General features: G+C 35.7%; 1 protein-coding gene across 5 annotated transcripts in view; it reads left to right on the plus strand.

The window, feature by feature from the left end:
* Positions 1–21298, plus strand: part of LOC125682472 (flagellum-associated coiled-coil domain-containing protein 1-like) — a 33941-nt gene extending 12643 nt beyond the window's left edge. Inside the window, exons 1-16 of one of the 5 annotated variants that reach the window (XM_056155402.1) lie at positions 5101–5890; positions 7404–7529; positions 10399–10513; positions 11814–11929; positions 12039–12062; positions 12338–12358; positions 13603–13696; positions 17090–17151; positions 17280–17377; positions 17791–17943; positions 18261–18364; positions 18776–18847; positions 18951–19040; positions 19659–19768; positions 19863–19962; positions 20091–21298. In XM_056155402.1, coding sequence (XP_056011377.1) covers positions 5664–5890; positions 7404–7529; positions 10399–10513; positions 11814–11929; positions 12039–12062; positions 12338–12358; positions 13603–13696; positions 17090–17151; positions 17280–17377; positions 17791–17943; positions 18261–18364; positions 18776–18847; positions 18951–19040; positions 19659–19768; positions 19863–19962; positions 20091–20399 — 1821 coding nt within the window. In that variant the 5' untranslated portion in view covers positions 5101–5663 and the 3' untranslated portion in view covers positions 20400–21298. Of the gene's footprint in view, positions 1–5100; positions 5891–7403; positions 7530–10398; positions 10514–11813; positions 11930–12038; positions 12063–12337; positions 12359–12665; positions 12768–13602; positions 13697–17089; positions 17152–17279; positions 17378–17790; positions 17944–18260; positions 18365–18775; positions 18848–18950; positions 19041–19658; positions 19769–19862; positions 19963–20090 lie in introns of those variants that run through there. The other 4 variants (XM_048923091.2, XM_056155403.1, XM_048923089.2 and 1 more) reach the window with 4 other exon arrangements.
* Positions 21299–21976: the final 678 nt, after the last annotated feature.

The raw sequence follows: 21976 nt of genomic DNA on the forward strand, positions 1-21976 counted from the left end.
TGAACTTCTTTGGCATCGGGAACCTAGACCCTACCCACTGATGAATCTGAGCTTTATTCTCTGGCTCATAATAATGAACCCAAGTCTCATCTACAGTCACCAGACGCAAAAGAAAATCATCTTTTGACCAAAAACGCTTCAACAAGGCGCTGCATATTGATGCTCTGGTGCCATTTGCTCATCGCTAAGGGATTTGGAGACCCAAAGGGCTGTTAGCTTCGCATGCACCTATACAATCATGTAAGATTGTTGAAACGCTATCATGTGAAATGCCTAATGCCTGCGCTATTTCTTCCACCTGAATCGCCTATCAGAGTATACCAGATCCCGAATTTAATTACACATTTCTTCGTCGGTGGCGTCCAGACCTGGCTTCATCTTCTAAAGAGGTTCTACCGCGTTTGAATTCCCCTACCCAGAATTTAACCTGAGCATAAGATGGTGCAGAAAACCTATAGACATCGGCTAACTCGCCGTGTATTTCCTTGCCTGTTTTACCTTTCAAATACAAGTACCGAATTATAGCACGGTACTCAACTTAAGATGAAAAGCATGCCTTTGCATCACTAGCCATGTTTGACATTCAATATCTTATTAAAAAAATGACTCGACACGCGTGCTATTTTGTACCCAGGTATAAAACATGTATTGAAACATGGCATGAAAATCGTGACCGTTGCGGTCAATCGGAAATGGGATAGGCTGGTTACTTTTTGACTCGCCCTCGTAGTCTGGTCCTTTACACTCCATTTCAATAGTGAAATGTAAAATCAGAGTTCAATATTCAAACCTATTTGAATGATTATTATTTAATCGAACTGGTGTGATTTCATCCAACATATTTCGCTGAAATATTTGTAGGGATATTTGAGTATGAGTAAGGAAAGGAACTGGGGTTCGAAATGATTGGCTACCTAATGTGGCTACGTCAACAAACGAAATTCTTTGAAGTTTGTGAGTTTTCGGGTCGTATGGGACTTTAATGAATATTGGAAGGTATGTTTGGACACATATATAGTAGGAAGATAAGTTAGAAATTTTTTAATACTAAATTTATGAGAAAGAGATGCAAAGACGCAGCGATTAAAGCCTCAACCGTGCGCATTATTTTTATGCGCCGTAAATCGAAGGTTTTTATAAGGGGTGGATCTGTGGCTCTCTGATCTGTCCCAATATTTTTCAGAGAGCTACAGTTCTACAGCTATTACTGAAGTCGAAGTTTGAAATTCATCATGACAGAAAATATGTGTAGGCTATGCATGCAATGCGTATTTCGCTGCCCTTAAAGATCGACTTTAAGTCGCTCAACTCCGACAGATTGAGAAAATACGGGAAATTGCATTGTTTAGGCCTACCCAAAATAGTCTTAAAATATCAAAATCTGCATATTTCGCAGCTTTTAATTCTATGAAAATTTCTACTTCTTCTAATCTTACCCTTGCATGCAATGTTGTCGCTAATAGTAAATCTGACACAAGAAAATATGTATCTAAGGCAAGTGACAAAACTATTTGATGAGTTTCAAAGTTATAAAAAATTCATTTAATTTCTTAATTTAAAGAAAACAATTCGTCCTGGCGTTCATCTTCACTAAACACACGGAACTATTTTGCTCTGGAATGCGTCTTCTTCCGTCTAATTACAGCGCTATTTATATCATTTAATAACTTTTAAAGTGAAGACTTAACAACGAATTCGTTTGCCTTTTTAATATTAAAAAAAAGTAATCCGGGAGTTCATCTGCATTAAGCAATCTTTACCCAGAGTTCCGTGCGTTACTCGCACTATACATTCTCTACTCAGATTTCCGTGCGCTACTTGCACTATTGTAAGTGAAGCTTGCGTAACGCGCCCTCTGGTGAGAGAATGAAGCTTGCATAATGCGCCCTCTGTTGAGAAAATGCTGCATCAAGCACGCGGGACTACTTTTCTCTGAAATGCGTGTTCCCCATTCTGATTTTAGCGCTATATATAGAACGGGAATTTCCACAAAATCATTGTAAACGAAATGTATTCGTTTGAATTTTTTATCATTGCTACTTAAAATAAACACAACCAAACATATGAATAAAATACAAAATTAATTTTAAAAAATTAACACACATAATGATGACACAGATATACATGACTACCCTTTATGTATCGTCTGCTTTACGAGTTCGATAACATGACGGAGCAAACTCTTTGAAATATTAATCATCTGAACTGCGCGATATAGAGCACAACAATGGCGATTTAGATGAAGAGGTGTTAAGCTTTTTTACTTTATACAGAAATGGGGCGTGGTCTCCAACAACACAATGTCGCAGTGGTTTAGAGGAAGAGCGCTTACCCCGCGTGCGGAAGGTCTGTGTTCGAATCCCGACCGTGAGAGACACAAGTCGTTAAAATAGATAGTGACAGCTCCATCGCCAAACGCTCGGCATCAGATGTGAATGTCACGGGTCCTCTGAGATTACCTTAAAAATGGATGCCCCGTGTCACAGTAGGTGTGGCACGCTAAAGAATCCTCACTGCTCAATGGCCGTAAGCGCTGAGCATAGGCCTAAATTTAAAACCATATACCGGTCTTGATGACGTCTCCATATGAGTGAAAAATTCTTGAGAGGGTCGTTAAACAAGATATAATCAATCAATCCAACACACTGCAACATGCATCCAGTCACTGCTTGTTCTCTTCCTTTATACACTGCATCTAATTCAGCTTTGAACCATTTAATTCTGCTCAGTAACTCTAACATACCTGAACTCATAGCCAGTTTTGTTGTTGTGTACATTTTTACGTACATGTAATCCTACGCGCCATTTTAGAAACGTTAATCAAAAGCTTTTTGATGAGAGAAAATATTTGTTTTACTATTCAAAAAAACATAATTAAATGATAATAAATGAAACGTATGTCTTTTATTAATGCGAGTATCAAAAGAAAAGAGAAAAATTTGATGGAAAACTTTTTTCATCAAAGCGCTACGCTCATTGATGAAGTTTTCCGTCCAATTTTTCCTTTGATACCTACATGAAGAAAAGAATTATAAGTTTCATTTCTTAAGTCAATGTGACTAACGTCATCTGATATAAAATGTGACGTATGATTGCTTTGTTGAAAGGCGGATCAAGCAGTGAAGCAACTCCCCTTTCCCTCAGTGAGAAATGCCCTCTGTGTATGTCCTCACCCTTTGTGTATGTCTCCGCCCTCTATGTATGTCTCCGCCCTCTGTGTATCTTTACGCCCTCTGTGTATCTTTACGCCCTCTGTGTAAATGTCTATGCCCTGTATGTATATCTCCGTTATATGTTCGTGTCTGTGTGCTGATCACCCCAGAGTTTCTTACATATTGGTATTTGTGATGATTGTCTTATCCGGAAGTTTGTTTGTTTTTTACGTCCCGTCTTGAATTTTTCACTTATATTGAGACATCACCAGCTGTAGCTGAAATACCACAAATTTAGATGCTTAGTGCTCAGGGCGTAGTAGTGAGGGTTCTTTGTCGTGGCAATGTCTGACGCAACACGGGATCTCCGTTTTAAGGTCATATACGAAAGACCCGTGATTCTCACTTCTAAATGCCGAGCGTTTGGCGAAGGAGCAATTACTACCTATTTTAACGTATTAGGTTTGACGAGCGGGGCTCAAACTCACGACCTCCCGGTTACGACGCGAACGCTCTACCATTGAGCTACCGCGAGCGGTCCCATTCCGAAGAAGTTGTGGTGAGCAATGGTTAAAACTTACTGACTTCGGAAACTGTGCTCAAGTTATAAGTTGTAATATGGTTTTTGTTTCTTTCAATATATTGGTAAGTTAACCAATTGTAAATAACACTGTAAAGTTGTTGGTTGCCGACCGATCCGTTACGCTATCTGAAGTAAAAAGTGCTTGGTTTCCGGCAGATCCTAGAAGTCGTATACAAGTGTGTAGTTATGTTTTGTTTGTGTTATAGATTATCTTCCTGTTTCCAGCTTTCTTTCCTTACATTCGGGTGCTGACAGCAAAAATTCGTGTTTTGGCGTTGACAGTACAGTATACCTATTTAGAGATATCCTTTGTCAATCATCTATCTATTTTCTCCTTTCTGTAATCCCGTGGGGATCAGGATTAGAATAGGTCCTCAGTATCCCCTTGCTTGTCGTAAGAGGCGACTAAATGGGGCTGTACTTCGGATGAGACCGCAAAAACCGAGGTCCCGTGTCTCACAGCTGGTGTGGCACGATAAAGATCCCTCACTGCTCAAAGGCCGTAAGCGGCAAGCATGGGCATAAATTTTGCAACCCTTCACCGGCAATGGTGACGTCTCCATATGAGTGGAAGATTTTCAAGAGGGACGTTAAACAATATATGATCAATCCATCAAATAATCTTTTTGTAAGCCATTGAACCATTTTCAAGTGAACAGCCTAAGTTTTGACAATGGTTTTTCCCTTGCATGGATAGGCTTTATGTATGTACTTCAATTTTCTCTCTCCATTTAAGTTTATCACCGTGGAGTAGTAAACGAGATGTCACAATGACAGTTTGACTTTTTAGACTACACTGTACATATCTCTACAAATTTTGAGTTTGTGATTTACCGTACTTCAGCCTCCAGTGGTTAGATAGCACACCGACTCTAGCTACATGTATACCTAGAATACGCCGGATATTGGGTATACAAAGATCCTCTCTAGAGTTACATCCGAAACACGAAAATGCTATCAGTTTAAAGTGCTCTTATATTGGATATTATATGTGATATACACAATCTGAGTTCTACTTTCAATGGTCAACATATCAATTTGCTGCAATTATATATATATAGGTGGATACATGTATATTTGTATACAGCAAAATATTTTGCTTCTGGTTGTGAACACGGCTGTAACAATATTATTACTTCAAAGTACAGATGATTTATTTGAACAAGAAATTGTCTGCTAATAAAATACGGGACCTTTGTAAATTTACATAAATTGTCTACAACTCTAAGCAAGTGTTTGTACCTGAACTTTTTGTGTAAGCTAAATCCAATACACAAATGAATTGTTCGTAAAATTTAAAGGGTCCGTGAACATTCACGTTCGGCTCGTATATTTGATCACCTTAATATGCCATTAGTACCTACCCGGGATTCAAAATTGATCTTCCAGATATGTATTTTGTGACAATGATATGAAAGTTGAGTTGATTCCGGTTAACAGCGGGTGTCATTTCCCTGTGCAGACCCAGTCTTTGATACTTAAAGCTCATTTCAATCTCTATCTATAAAGCTTATGATAGGTAGGATTTTATCTTTGATTTGATGACGTGAATAGTTTGTGAATAATATCCATTTTATGGAATTGTTTCTGTTCGCTTTCACTTACTGGGATCGAAGGAAATTGGAAGCCAGCAATAGGAAATGGCTTTCTTAACTCTATATTACCTGGACGTTTGTTTAAAGAATTTCACCAATGAATTCGTGTTGAATACCAGTAACACACTGTACTGAGAACCACTTTCATCGAGAGTCAAGATTTTCTTCCTTGCCTTACGCGGATTAAGGTGCACGGATTTATCCTGAGTGTTCTAAGTGTTTACATTTATCTCAGAGTCAACGATCTTGTCGTGTTTCTGGTTCCAAGTGGATATCTAAAGACGCAAGAATATGTTTTGTCAGAATATGGAATACTGTATGTAATAATTGATTATGATGACGGAAGTCCTTCCGCGACTTGAGCAACCTAAATCCTACTCGTTTGATGAGAGTAAATTGAGTACGTATCCCAGGCCTCTTCTGACAGAGGAAGGCGACCATTCTAATGGTTTTCAGCCAACTTTTACCACTGTCCTACCAAACATACACTCGGAAGGATATACTCTGACTTCGTACGCCTCCTACATAGGAGATCCTAGAAAGCTTGTGGTACATTACGTGTGAGTGTTGCTAAAATATTCTTCTTCCCTCCTTCTCTCCCCTCTCTCTTCTTCCCTCTCTCTTTCTTTCCCTCTCTCTCTCTCGTCCTTTCTCTCCCCTCTCTTCCTCCCTCTTTCTCTCTCGCTCTCTGTCGCTCGCTCACTCATTCAATCAATGTAAACATTTTATGTATCAAAAATTAAAACAAGACATTGGACATATTTTTGCCATTGAAGTCCTTTTAGATTAAGCATTCTTGTCCGTATACACACGTTTCTATTTCTATTTTTGAGTAATAACAAACTGTTGCATACTTGCTGGACGTCAACAGAATGCGGACTAAGAACAACCCAGCGCTGTGTTAATGCTTTCCTTGAAAGTCTCTTTAGTGCAATGAAATAAAACATTTGTGTATGTTTATGTATTGTCCACTTCCCATCTTGGTGTGATCAATGGGGAACCTGTGTCAATAAAGCCACGAGGTACTCTGACGGAATGTTGTTTGATCGCCAAATTTTTCAAATTAAAAGAGTGTCACAACATCACGACAAACCTGGCTTATATTCATTTGTAATTACCACGGTAATTCTTGTTTTGAATTTTAAAAAAGTAAACGACTGCTTCATTGATCACTAATGATGCGACACACCTCTAAATATTTCAGAGATTTTGGAGTAGGAATTGATCTTTTCTTGCATTAAACTGTGGACCAGATATTTATTTTAAATGCAGATAAATGCAAATGGATTGAATGTACATAATGAGGAAAATCAGGAGTAGATATTATCACCTTTACCGTTTAATCAAGAGGGCATACAGAGGGCCCGACATGGTATTTAAATGTGGATTGGGCCGTGACGTGGATATTTGGGGTGTGTACATAGGTGTATTCATTAGTTTTCCACTTACTGTATTTTGGAACAGATAAAACTCATTTGTCAAGATAAGGTACACACATGATATTGTTAATTCCTGTAAAACGTTTGTTTTAAGGCTGCGCCAATATTATTTCTTATTTTATAAAGACTGGTAATCCGTTATTTATGTGGTATATAGTGAAAACGTTTAGACTGTTTTGATCATGTATTTTCATTTACGTTTATCATTCTGAAGAATGTTAAATTTATTACGGATCAATTTTATCAGCAATACCCTATTGCTTTATTGGCGTTTTGTCGCTAGAAATATACTTGGAGATAAGACGGGGAATTGAGTTTGTAAATAGGAATACCTTGAGGGACGTGTTGGTTAAAAACTTCCCCCTCTCTACTTAAGCCTTATTATTGACCTCGTGTATCAACAGTTGTTGATTTATTGGATAAAGTGTGCACAGGTTGCATTTAAAATGCTGACAAACCATATGGTGATACAGTGATGATTTTCTGATAAAGTATTGAGTTGGATATAGTATATCTAGGCTCCGTTATTGGTGAGGACACTCGTAGAGTTCCGAATAGTATCAAGAAGAATGTCCTTTTTCTTCTCAATCACTCTATAACATTAAGTCCTATAAACTGTTTTGTTTCATTTCAGATCCACCCCAGCCTCTATCCGAGTTTCACTCAATGCCAACACTAATTTCAACAATGCAACGTCAGTGGCGCCACCTAAGATAAACAGACCGCGAACAGCTGCCGCAGTATTATCCGCGAAATCAGAGTAAGATTTATATTTTTTTCTTCTTCGCAATCCAGGGGCATGCTGCTGTTACAGCGAGGTAACTGCAAACCCTTTGGTTGTGAAGTTATTCTCAGCTGTTATTCAGCTACAATGTCCAAATACCGTAAGTTAATTTATTCGCGATGATCTAATTTTCGCAATAATTTTTCGAAACGTATAAATTACAAACCGCAGAATCTGTCCTTGGCTTTTGCAAAGTCAATAAGAAAGTAAAAATAATCCATATAACCACAAAATTTGTGGATTGCAGATAAATCGGTAACCCCTCCAAAAACATAATTGTTCAGTATGTCATGTTAGAGTTTGTAATCAGATTAATTTACTTTTTTAAAATTTCATTTTGATGTGACGCGAAACAGCTTTCATCCCATAACGATAGCGTAGAGAAAATAAATTATTTATGATTTGCGTTATGTAGATATCATCATGATCATATGTATTGAACTGATGACATTAGCTAGAATATAAAGTGTAAAGAATATTTTGTAGATCACTGTTTTCGCATTTTGCAAACACTTGGTAATTTCTTGCATTTTAAGCTTGGTGAAGGAAGAGATGTGGTAGACTCTTCATTAAACTCCTGTTTCTGATGATTTAATAGCATTAATTTGTGAATGTATTAGTGAAATATTTATCATATGCAGATACTGAATCATTTTGTGCTTTGGATTCATGGGTGAATATAAAGACTTTTTTATTAAATGATAAAAAAAAATTGAAATAGTAGAAAATGATTGACGATCATTGAAATAGGTGAAAGTGATTAACAAAGATTGAAATAGCAGATCATGGTTAAGAAATTGAAATAGTATAAATGATTAACAAACATTGAACTAGTATAAATGATTAACAAATTGAAATACTAGTAGTTGAAAATAATTAACAAACATCGAAATAGTATAAATGATTAACAAACATTGAACTAGTATAAATGATTAACAAATTGAAATACTAGTAGTTGAAAATAATTAACAAACATCGAAATAGTATAAATGGTTAACAAACATTGAAATAGTATAAATGATTAACAAACATTGAAATAGTATAAATGATTAACAAACATTGAAATAGCATAGATGATTAACAAACATTGAAATAGTATAGATGGTTAACAAACATTGAAATAGTATAAATGGTTAACAAACATTGAAATAGTATAGATGATCAACAAACATTGAAATAGTATAAATGGTTAACAAACATTGAAATAGTATAAATGGTTAACAAACATTGAAATAGTATAAATGGTTAACAAACATTGAAATAGTATAGATGATCAACAAACATTGAAATAGTATAAATGGTTAACAAACATTGAAATAGTATAGATGATTAACAAACATTGAAATAGTATAAATGGTTAACAAACATTGAAATAGTATAAATGGTTAACAAACATTGAAATAGTATAGATGATCAACAAACATTGAAATAGTATAAATGGTTAACAAACATTGAAATAGTATAATTGGTTAACAAACATTGAAATAGTATAGATGGTTAACAAACATTGAAATAGTATAAATGATTAACAAACCATAAAATAGTAGAAAATTATTAACAAACATTGAATTAAATTATGCAGAGTACATATTGTGTTATAGAATTATCCAATGATGTATAGGAATAGCTGTAGGTGTTATAGAATTATCCAATGATGTATAGGAATAGCTGTAGGTGTTATAGAATTATCCAATGATGTATAGGAATAGCTGTAGGTGTTATAGAATTATCCAATGATGTATAGGAATAGCTGTAGGTGTTATAGAATTATCCAATGATGTATAGGAATAGCTGTTTTTCTGCAGCTGTGTGACAAACACCAGATCATTAATGTTCGTGAATTATCAAAGTTTCTTAGTCTGTATTTCATTAAATGTCAACTACAACCATACTTGGCCTACTTCTTTTAAAGAGGACATGTGTATTGCCAGTTTTAAGTGATAAATTTACAAAGGCGTCGACTCGGTAATCACAAATTCTGTGAATAAATATTTAAATTATTTTCAATTACGTTTTTCACCCTAGTATGGCCTGTCAAGTTCAACACTACTACATGTAATAGTGGTTTTAAAAGGTCGGGTTCGTACGCTTCTCGTGTCCAAGTTTCGGAAATATTGTTTCCGACTATTTCTATTATGCACAAGCTCTGGTTCACTTATTGAAAGTTATACAATTTCAGTGAGGGAATAACTATTTCTCATTTGTTATTTGCGATCGTTAATGCAGATCTAACGGTCGCGAACGGAGATTTACCGGCGACTCGTTAGCGGAGTCGGTAAAACCATGGGCGGTTATATCGCTTGGGTTCGAATTTACTTTTAAAGAGGAAAGATATAGAACTCTAAATATAGGGTACCCAAGTTCGCCGATGTAAAAACAATAAACCAAATGATATGAAATTCTGCTTTGCATTCTAATATATTCACACATAAATCAATTTACATTACTACCAAAGTTCATCCTGAAATTGCGTATACTTCCCAAGATATGAATTCGGGGGGAAAATGCCTATTATTTTTTGGTGGACATTTAGCTGGGCCCTGGCACTATACGACTAAACAGAAGGTTTGAGCATTGCAACTGTTATATCAGCATTAACAGTCGCAGATAACAAATGAGTCGATGTATGCAATCCATGCATTTTGCTTTATGTTTACGTCTTATTTTGTCGAGTTTTGCTTTAATTGTTAAATGAAATACAACACAAAATGACAACGTTTGACATCTGTGTTAGCCAATTAAAATGAGGATTACAAAACAGTTGCATTTAAATAAAATATCTACCGCTCAAATGACCAAATTTCGACACAATCTAATGTACAAAAACCCGACTATTCCACTGTAGGTCTAGCTGTGATCGTGTGTCCCAGGTAGAACATGAACCGACCAGGCGACATAATTTAGAGAACCACATGCCTGCTAAACGCAATAAACCGCCCCCGTGGCAAAAGAACTTAGACGTAAGTATTCACGATAACAGGATATGTATCTGCTACAACATCAAATTAAAGGAGGTATACTTGTACGTACGTCAGATTGAGGACAGCCAAGGTTAACACAGGTGATATATATACATTTACACTAAATTTAATTACTCTTATATGACACTATGTATAGATGTGTTTTTTGAATGTATGAAAGGTGAAGATAACGAACAGTAATCAATCTCATAACTCCTATAAGCAATACAAAATAGAGAGATGGGTAAACACAGACCCCTGGATATACTAGAGGTGGGATCAGGTGCCTAGGAAAAGTAAGCATCCCTTTTCGACCGGTCACACCCGCCGTGAGCCCTTTATTTTGATCAGGTAAACGGACGTATGATTTGGATACTGCATCAAAGTTATATTCTAATGGTTCAATGAATCCAAATTGAAATGTTATGGTACTTTTATGGGCACTCTCTGTAACAGGTGACTGGGAAGCTGCATATGATCCACGCTTTATGCTTCACTGAATCTGCCCCTCCCAGGGATTGTGAAGCTCTACATCTGGGCAAGATCAAGGTCTGGGGTTGGCATTGTAAGACGTGCCCTTGATTGAGTTACTGTACATGCATTAAGCAGTGTCTGTATAGAGTTCAAAGGATGTGTTCTGAATCAATTCATTTCGACACGGTCAAGGTCAATTGAGGTCAGACGTTTACAGTTTAATATTACTCTTCAGGTCAAGTTTTGATTAACTTCGTGGTGCAGGAATTGTGAACTCTCATATTTAACACAACCGTATAGAAAGACTAGATTGTGTCTCCTGATTCTTGAACACTGCTATCTGTCTTTGGAACCATAAAACTGAGATGAGCTCAGAATTTCACCTCAGTTTTCAGATTCCACTAAAGTATTCAGAACTCATCTCTGTTTCATGGCATCCAGACAGAGACTGGTTGTATATAGCTTAACATCACACTCGAAAAGTTTTCACTCAAATGGAGACGTCACCATTGCCGCTGAGAGGTTGCAAAATTTATACCTATGCTCGGCCTTTGAGCAGGGAGGGATCTTTATCGTGCCACATGTGCTGTGACACGGAACCTCAGTTTTTGCAAAGGACCACCCCATTTAGTCGCCTCTTACGACAAGAAAGGAGTACTGGGGACCTAATTTAACCCGGATTTTTTATGTACTTTGAGGCTAGGACAAACGGCATGGAGAAAATACCCAAGAATGAAAAGTTTAGAATTGAAGTTTGTCCCATTTGTAGTGTTCCACGCAAGGTCTGTAGTGCTGTCTGTAATTGTGAATTAATTGGTAATTTCAGACTCCTCTCGTGCCTTTCTTCACGGGGCCGGGATACATCCTATCCAAGAGCAAGTCCAAGTTCGCTGTCACTATCAAGGATGAATTCTTTGACCCTGTTTTTGATGAATCTCAAAAGTAAGTATTTACACGAGGTGCAATGTAGACAAACTATTTGTGGATCAATAAACGTTTTTTTTAAATTTCAAATTCAATTTTATTTAGTTTTTCTTCTTTGTCGTTTCAGAAAGAAACATGTACCAACAGAAAGGTAATTCTACATTGTGGAGTACGAGGAAAAGTTGTAATTATGATTTTACATTGTGAAGAATGACAAGAAGTTTTAATTATAATTTTACATTGAGAAGTACGATAAAAAGTTGTAATTATAAAATACGAAAAGAAACTGTAACTGATCACTTATTATCAAACATCGCTCTTCGCTATCAGACAAAAGAGGGTTTTTTTTTCATATAACCTTAAGAAATATACATGTGGATTTAAAAAAACCCAATGAAGTTGTTTCTTTTATTTTATGAATTTTAGACCGTCATCTAGACAATCTAAGTAATTGTTGTTTTATATGTATAATACGTTATTTTTAAATTAACATTAAACGGTAATAGATTTATAATATGTGCTTAAAGCGTGTGCTGCTAAATTCTAACTTTTGAAGTTCTGTGTGCCAAACATTTAATGTATTAAAAGATCATTAAAAAATCATTATGGTAATCTGGAGTTGACGGTTTTACTGCATCCAAAAGCCATGAAAAGAAACAAATCCTATGTCAGAATATTGATTTTTAAAAATTATTTTAACGTTCTGTAAAATGAGTACCTTTGACTACGTCATTAACGGGGCTATTTACCACAGAGTGCAGAACGAAAATCCTAAGGAGACACAGAGAGTGTCTGTGAAAGACAAGAACGCCGTTTTTATGAACGAAAATAAGTTCATAGAGCAGATAATGGAAAGGTATCAAGATGAATGGTTTCCCTAGAGCTCCAATCAAACACGTTATTAATGTCCTCTCGCTTTATTCTCAGCGTGATCACATGAGAAGTGTTAATGTATAATAGCGATTCTTCTTTATGATTTGCTCTAACAGTGTGTTTATAATGCACAGGAAGTTAACATTTGAAATTTTAAACGTTGTGTTGCACAAGTACGAATAAGAGTAGAGTGTGTAAATAACATTGGATTGTGTGCATGTGAAACTACAGAGTAGAGTGTTGTTAGCGGTGCCCCTAATTTGAGAAATTTTAAACTACTCACATTCTTTATTGCAGTTGTATACACATAATATTAGTATGAATATGATATAAATGTTACTCTTTGCGATTTGAAGATTATTTTAATGAAGAGTGAAGTGCATTTTAAATGAATCAATAACTGGAGTAGCCCATATAAGGTAGCTCACTACACTAAAGCTTACACTCTTTATGAAACTACGTCACAAGATGGCGATTTAAATGTTTTGTGAAATTATTTGTATCGATCGAATTGTTTGTCTATCATCGTAGCTCAGTGGTTAAAGCATTGGACTGGTGAACTGCATATCTCGAGTTCAAATTCGCCAGTCTTTTGTTCATATGAGTTGAAATAAATTTTTGAATAATCATGTTTTTATCAAAATTTGCATATTTCTGCCTTTTTTGACATATATACCTGTTATATATCATCATATCTTTTATGATTAAATCAATTCATACTGATTTGAGAAATTATTTCAAGGTGTAGTGAGCCACCTTAAGTTTTGGTAAACTGCATAGCCGAGAATGAATGTAATCTTATATCTGTCTTACAACAGGGATACAATCATTCAACAATTACAACAACAGATCTCCGACCTGTCTCTGTACCTGGAGGAGGAAAGAGTGAACCACAGACAGACGAAACAAAAGGTTCATTTTGTTTAGTGTTTGATTAGAGCAACAGACAGAACAATCAAAGAGGTGCTTTGGTGTATCATTGATTTACAACAAAAGACAGACCTGTCAAAAGGTCCCTTTGGGTTTTTTAATGGAATCAAAAACAAACACATCAATCAAAAGATTTTTTTCCTGTTATCTGATATGAACTGCAGACAGTTGCACCATCGCACTCTAGTCATTTTTAATGTTCGTTCACAGACAAATGAAGTAGAAGGTGAATTTGTTTTATTATATAATCTGAACCACAGATAGACAAATTAGTTACTACGTTCTTATTGCTTAGTTTTGTAATTTGAGCTCTTCTATGTCGGAGGTACATTTAGTGTTGATTGGAACGTCTGAATGGCACAGAGTACACCTACAAAGGAAAGAGTACCAACATAAATTTTCCATAGAAATTTTTTTTCCATATTGATTTGAGATGAGTTAGAAACCAACAAATATATATTGAAATGTTCATTCCGAGCACTGATAAAAACCCACAAAAATGGACAATGTGCTATTGCTTTTATAAGTCATATCTGTACTTCTTTATGACATACAGCGATCCACAGTTAATGACACCCTTCATTTCAAATAAACCCCGACTGATCATTTTCTCTGCCATTTCTCAATTTTATGCAAATGATTGTTTTCTCATCCAGACAAATAATCCAAACACCTTTGATATTTCTTTTGATATAAAATTATTTAAATTCAGCCAATCACGCAATACCTGCTGATTTATATCTTCTCTATTGTGGGTCAATAGTCTCGGCCATAAACATCCGGGGCAGGGGGAATTTTATATTAGTGACAAGGAAAAAATATGAAAAGCAGCTTCTGTTTTAAGATATAACTGTTGCAAATCTAAAGACGTTCAAATTAAATCTTTTTACTAAAGAGAAACCCAAAACAATTCCAATATCCAAAACAATATCATACATGCAGTTACGTCTTATAATAAGGATTTTTAAAAATTTCTTTACTTCCGAGTAATGATTAGTTTGGTTTATGTATTTATCAAATTAGGTAATTAAGCTGCATAGGAGAAACTTATCATATACATTTACACATATAATGATGGACATTTGTCCCGTCCTGAATGTAGGCGTTCAGTTCGCAACCGGGATGTCATGAGTTCGAGCGCCGCTCGTGCCATGGCTGCGTCAAACCTAAGACGTAAATATAGGTAGTGATTGCTTCTTTGCCAAACGCCAAGGCATTTAGAAGTGAGAATCACAAGTCTTTCGGATATTACCTTAAAAACGGGGGTCCCGTATCGCTGCAGGCGTTGGCAGGTTAAAGAACCTTCACTGCTACGACCGTAAGCGCTAAACATAGGTCTTAATTTGTAGTACTTCGCCTACAACTGGTGAGTCTCAATATGAGTGAAAATTTCTTGACAAGACGTAAAATATACAGGAAATAAACAATCATCCTGAATGTATACAAATTCTATTCGCGTCTTATTGAGTTCGACGGTTCTATGGAGGCAAATGCCATCTCGAAAGTTGCGTATGAGAACCAGGTAATCAGAACTGCAAACAGACTAGATAAACAAAACCACAGACAAACTAGATAAACAGAACCACAGACAGACTAAATAAACAGAACAGACAGACTAGATAAACAGAACCACAGACAGACTAAATAAACAGAACCACAGACTAGATAAACAGAACCACAGACTAGATAAACAAAACCACAGACAGACTAGATAAACAGAACCACAGACAGACTAAATAAACAGAACCACAGACAGACTAGATAAACAGAACCACAGACAGACTAGATAAACAGAATCACAGACAAACTAGATAAACAGAACCACAGACAGGCTAGATAAACAAAACCACAGACAGACTAAATAAACAGAACCACAGACAGACTAGATAAACAGAACCACAGACAGACTAGATAAACAAAACCACAGACAGACTAGATAAACAGAACCACAGACAGACTAGATAAACAGAACCACAGACAGACTAGATAAACAGAACCACAGACAGACTAAATAAACAGAACCACAGACAGACTAGATAAACAGAACCACAGACAGACTAGATAAACAGAACCACAGACTAGATAAACAGAACCACAGACAGACTAGATAAACAGAACCACAGACTAGATAAACAGAACCACAGACTAGATAAACAAAACCACAGACAGACTAAATAAACAGAACCACAGACAGACTAGATAAACAGAACCACAGACAGACTAGATAAACAGAACCACAGACAGGCTAGATAAACAGAACCACAGACAGACTAGATAAACAAAACCACAGACAGACTAAATAAACAGAACCACAGACAGACTAGATAAACAGAACCACAGACAGGCTAGATAAACAAAACCACAGACAGACTAAATAAACAGAACCACAGACAGACTAGATAAACAGAACCACAGACAGACTAGATAAACAGAACCACAGACAGACTAAATAAACAGAACCACAGACAGACTAGATAAACAGAACCACAGACGAATGATTAAAATCCAGCAATTAAAGATATAGAAATACCCAGCAAAATGATCCAGTACTAAAACGTCATTTAATCAGAATTACAAACACACCACTAATCAGAATCACAAGCACACCACTAATCAGAATTACACCACTAATCAGAATTACACCACTAATCAGAATTACAAGCGCACCACTAATCAGAATTACAAGCACACCACTAATCAGAATTACAAGCACACCACTAATTAGAATTACAAGCACACCACTAATCAAAGCCAACACAAAACCTTTATTACTATCGAATCAGAACACAAAACCTTTGTTTTACTATTGAATCAGAACACAAAACCTTTGTTTTACTATTGAATCAGAACACAAAACCTTTGTTTTACTATAGAATCAGTTTTTCATGAGAATATATATTAGGATATATTAGGGAAAATCTTTAGATATGGGCCAAGGTGACTCAGGTGAGCGGTGTGGCCCATGGGCCTCTTGTTATTGTTTAACATCCTATTCCAGAATTTTTCACCAGCTTTAGGTGAATCAAGGCCGTAGCAGTGAGGATTTTTTTAACGCGCCAACACCCGTCGCGACACGAGACCTCCGTGTTTAAGGTCATATCCGAAAGATCCGTGACTTTCACTTCTAATACCGGGTGCTGGGCGAAGGAACAATTAACTATCTATGCTAAAAGTCTTATGATGACACGGTTTCAGGATCGAGAATTGAACACGGGCTTCCTGGTTATGAAACAAGTGCTCTAACCGCGAAACTCCAATGTAAAGCATTCCTTAAAACAACAACAAAATTGTATATAAAGGCTACCAGTAATGTATTGGTTTTACTGGTTTTTCCGATTTCTATATTCCACTGACGATTGTGAAATTTTTTTCCAGGCCGATGAATTTTTAAAAGACAAAATTGATGAAATGAACAGTCAACATCAAGATGCAATCAGGTAAATTTTCACAAATTCTTTGAAAAGATTATACCTTTCCTGTTTAACGATCTTTTAAAAAAAAAATTGGGATAGTTCTATGTATTATATTTGACCGTTGACCTCATTCCGATGAAAAATATTGTCAGAGATTTGGAGGAGGATCATAAGGAAGACCTGGAGAAGCTTCGTCTCAGCATTGAGGCCGATCACCAGTCCTATAAAACATCGGCAGAGGGCCAAATCGGTAAGTCTCGCAGTCACAGCGGTAAGTCTCGCAGTCACAGCGGTAAGTCTTGCAGTCACAGCGGGAAGTCTCGCAGTCACAGCATCTTGATTCGCCATCAGTCGTTATGAAGATAATCATTTGTGAGCTGTTTCATTGTTTTAATAAAACTTAATTTGTGTTTAACTGAAATATCTTACTGAACTAAAAACAAAACAACCACCTTATGATTTTCTTTTTCGAATATAAATGGATATTAATTAATTACTAGTGATTAAATTAGATACAATTAAAATAATGAAATACTTTGACGTATTGAAGTATTTGCAACTAACTAAATATGAAACAGATAAACGGCCCATTGAACATTTTACAAATGTACATTTTAAGAAAGCTCAGTGATAAATAGTTTCATGACTTTGTTTTATTTTCAGTGAAGATGAAGAAAGAAATAGAATTTCTACAAGGTGCTTTTGAGTCCTATAAAAGTTCACTCCACCAGGATATGGATGACAAGTGGAATAAAAGAGAGGATGACCTGATGTTACAACTGCAGGAAGACAAACAGGCAGCCGTTCACGAAATGAGTAAGATTAACATTAAGAAATTATGTATTGTATTTCTTTAGAAATGAAAGTACATGTACATGCAAGGTGAAGATAACGAGCAGTGATCAATCTCATAACTCCTACAAGCAATACAAAATAGATAGTTGGGCAAACACGGACCCCTGGACACACCAGAGGTGGGATCAGGTGCCTAGGAACTAAATTATGTTTTATGCTCTTTCTTTTTTCTTTAGAAATGAAGGTATTTTTGCACTGTTTTGTCTTTTCTTCTGATTTTAAGAAATATTGTATTGTTTTCTTTTCACCAGAGATTAGATTATGGTTTATATTTTCAGAAATGAAAGTTATACAGGAGAGGAATGTCGAGAGGATAGCTATGCAGAAAGATCACCAGAAGACTATTGAAAATCTACGCAAGGAGCACAAGAAGGAATTAGATGTATGTGGCTGATTCAAACATGTGTAGAACAGTTGTGTTGCAAACACTTGTGTTGTTAAAATGATTGATAAAGGATTTTGGATATTAAAATAAAATACGCTTTGAAATTTATGAAATAGCTTGTACAGGTTTTATTACTGCTTAAAAGAATGTCTGTTTTGCGTTTTCCCCTTGAAATCCATTTCTATTCTTGCATTCAGGCTCACAGCTGCTTCATTTCTATTCTTGCATTCAGGCTCACAGCTGCTTCGTTTTTGTATTGAAATTCAATAAACTTTCTCTTCAGATTTTCATAAATTGACATATTTTTGTGTTTATGAAAAAACTGTAATAGCTATGCATTTTTTTCTTTTCCTTGATATGAAAATTTATGTTTAAGAAGAAGAGAATAAAGAACATTTTCTTTTATAGGCATTAGTAAGGAAATTTTCAAATGCAGCTGCTGATTTAGAAAGGTTAAAGAAAACTACAAAAGAGCTAAAGGTAAGTTTTGATAACTTTTAAAATTAAATTCCTTTGTAACTCTCCGTATTTAAGTATCTTGTTGCCTGGGTGACCTATAACCGGTGTGTTTGTTTGATTGTAGGAAACTAGGCGAGAACTGGAGACTATAACTACTGCCTATAACGAGACATGTCAACAACTGGCCAACACTTCCAGAGACCTAGCAGATACGGTATGTGTAATATAACAATGATATATAGACTAGCAGATACGGTATGTGTAATATAGCAATGATACATGTATGTAGACTAGCAGATACGGTATGTGTAATATAACAATGATATATAGACTAGTAGATACGGTATGTGTAATATAGCAATGACTGGCAGATATGGTATGTGTAATATAGCAATGATATGTAGACTAGCTGATACGGTATGTGTAATATAACAATGATATACATGTATAGACTAGCAGATATGGTATGTGTAATATAGCAATAATATGCAGACTAACCGATACAGTATGTGTAAAATAACAATGATATGTAGACTAGCAGATACGGTATGTGTAAAATAACAAATGATATATAGACTAGCAGATACGGTATGTGTAATATAGCAATGATGTGTAGACTAGCTGATACGGTATGTGTAAAATAGCAATGATATATAGACTAGCAGATATGATATGTGTAAGATAGCAATGATATATATACTAGCAGATACGGTATGTGTAATACAACAATGATATATAGACTAGCCGATACGGTATGAAAAATTAGCGTAGACCAATTGAATTCACCATGGTATGGGCAATTATCATAATGACCAACATTCTAATTTTGCAGAAAGTGAAACTTTTATCTTTCGAAGAACAATTTGAGGAGAAAGTCCAACAAGTTGATACTAAATATCAGCAAAAAATCAATGACCTCATTACACAAAATGTAGAGATACGGTAAGTGTGCTTTAGGAACTATATTTTTGCTTTCAGAAATAAAAATAGTTTTGACACCATGACATATTAAACAGTTATTTCTTGTTCCATTTAGACGTTTGTTTGTAAAGAAGTGTGGACAACTGTATGAGGAAAAGGTGAATGTAGAGTTAGACAGGGTGAAAAGAGTTCAATCCGCCAAAGAAGTAATGCAGGTAAAACGTCTTGTTTTCCTATTGCCATACCATTGTAAAATGTTGATATGTTCATCAGTATGGTGCAGATATTGTGGGAAATGGTGGTTCCTTTTCAGTAATGATCACTTTTATGATAACTTTTACAGTCGATGTTACGTTCTAAACAAAGATCTGACGTCAGTTTTGCACCTGGAGACCCGGATTACGAAGAGGTGTCACATAAGCCAAAATCTAGATCCGGAAGTGCTCCTTTAACAAGACACGAAATGGCTAAGGCCCATTCATCCGTAGGAAATACGGAGCACTTGTTAGAAAAAGAGGAAATCCCCGAATTCCCGGACAGTATCGTGCTAGAAGTCAGCAAAGAGGTTGAAGAATTAAAGAAACAGATCATGTCTGACATTAAGTTGCCAACAAAAGAAGAGATGCTACAAGCACTGGCGAGCGATATATAGAAAATACTAACTGCTATGATGCAGAGACAGCCATGACTACTAGACATTGTATGTAATGCGGTGTACCAGGGAACCGAAATCCTCCATTTGTCATATATAGATGTACATATATATATTCAAAGATGTCACCATTTATTGACTTTTTACCATTTTAAATTTTTGTTGTAGCAAGTCATGGTACTTGTTTATTGATTGGAATATTTATATTTGTTGAAGGAAATTTTGATAATTTTATGGTAGTTTATGCAAGAAATCTTGTTGGCAGTTTCATTATGAATATTTTTTTCGACAATTTGCAATGGACGTTATATGCATTTTACCTGGACTGTGATAATTTAATTACAGTATACATGATATACAATATTTATTAGCTATCAGATTGTGTTGTACTTGTTTTACGCCAGAATTTCATAGCTCATTTATTATTGCCGTACTAAACAAATTCATTTTACGACAGAGAAGTCCTTTTTAATACTGTAAATGGATATTTCTTATAAGTTTGTCTATAGAAAATCGGGTATCTTCTATTGTGTATATGGCACAATATATACAAATGCTCAGTGCTCTCATTAGTTTTTGTATTTGGTGATATTACAGAGCAAAATTACCCTTTCTTTTCAGTTTACGGACATGAGTTATCTGCGTTTTATAATGGTTTATATAGCGAGATAGCACAACCAATATGGGACTGGAAATTGCAGATCAATAATATTTTGACATTATGCGAGTATGTAATTCTAAATCCATTAAATGTGGCGTATCCAAAAATGGAGTTGCTCTGTCTGATTTTCCATGGACAACCTCTTCTAGAATAAAATGGGATTATGAAATGGTAAAGGTTATTTTACATAAAGCCCTTCAATCCTGTTCTGTATCAAATAAATCTTTGATAAATTGATTCGGATTGTGTCTTGCGATTGGATTTGTTCGGTAAAGAAAGGTACACAATAATTCAAGGTCGCACGTGACGTTTTTGGCATTCTCTAAAATTATTTTACATCTGACATGAAGAGTTTTTGTGTAATATCAGAAATAGGTTTAGATTTCGTATTGTAGTAACATTATTATATCCGTACATCGTATATTGGCCTGGTTAGCTCAATAGTTACATCACCTAACTAGTAATGCAAGGGTCCTCCAGGGTTCGATCCCTGATTGATCCAAAGATTTTTCTTCCCTTCTTTGTTACAATAATTTAATAGTGTCCATATATTTCACATTTTTGTTTGTTACAGCCAAAACTATCAAAATACCCCAACTCTAAAACAGACAGTAGTACAACCCGGGTCTTTATTATTATTGTTATTTGGTAGAAACAAGACAGAATGCAAGCGAATTATACCTGAAGTGTCATGAAAAATTATATATTATTGATAAACGTGGCGTAATGACCTTAAAGACCCCCCCCCCCCCCAAAAAAAAACACCGTACGGTTGCTCCACGGATGACTGAATGTGGGCGGAAATGGCAAGCCAAGGCTGTCGACAAAATACTTAAACTGTTCCCTTCATGATGAACAGAATCCTTTTTCGATACCTGTCATCGTATTGGCATTGCTCATTGGAATTCTGGCTCTT

This window comes from Ostrea edulis, chromosome 2, assembly GCF_947568905.1.
Source record: "Ostrea edulis chromosome 2, xbOstEdul1.1, whole genome shotgun sequence".
NCBI classification, from domain to species: Eukaryota; Metazoa; Mollusca; class Bivalvia; order Ostreida; family Ostreidae; genus Ostrea; species Ostrea edulis.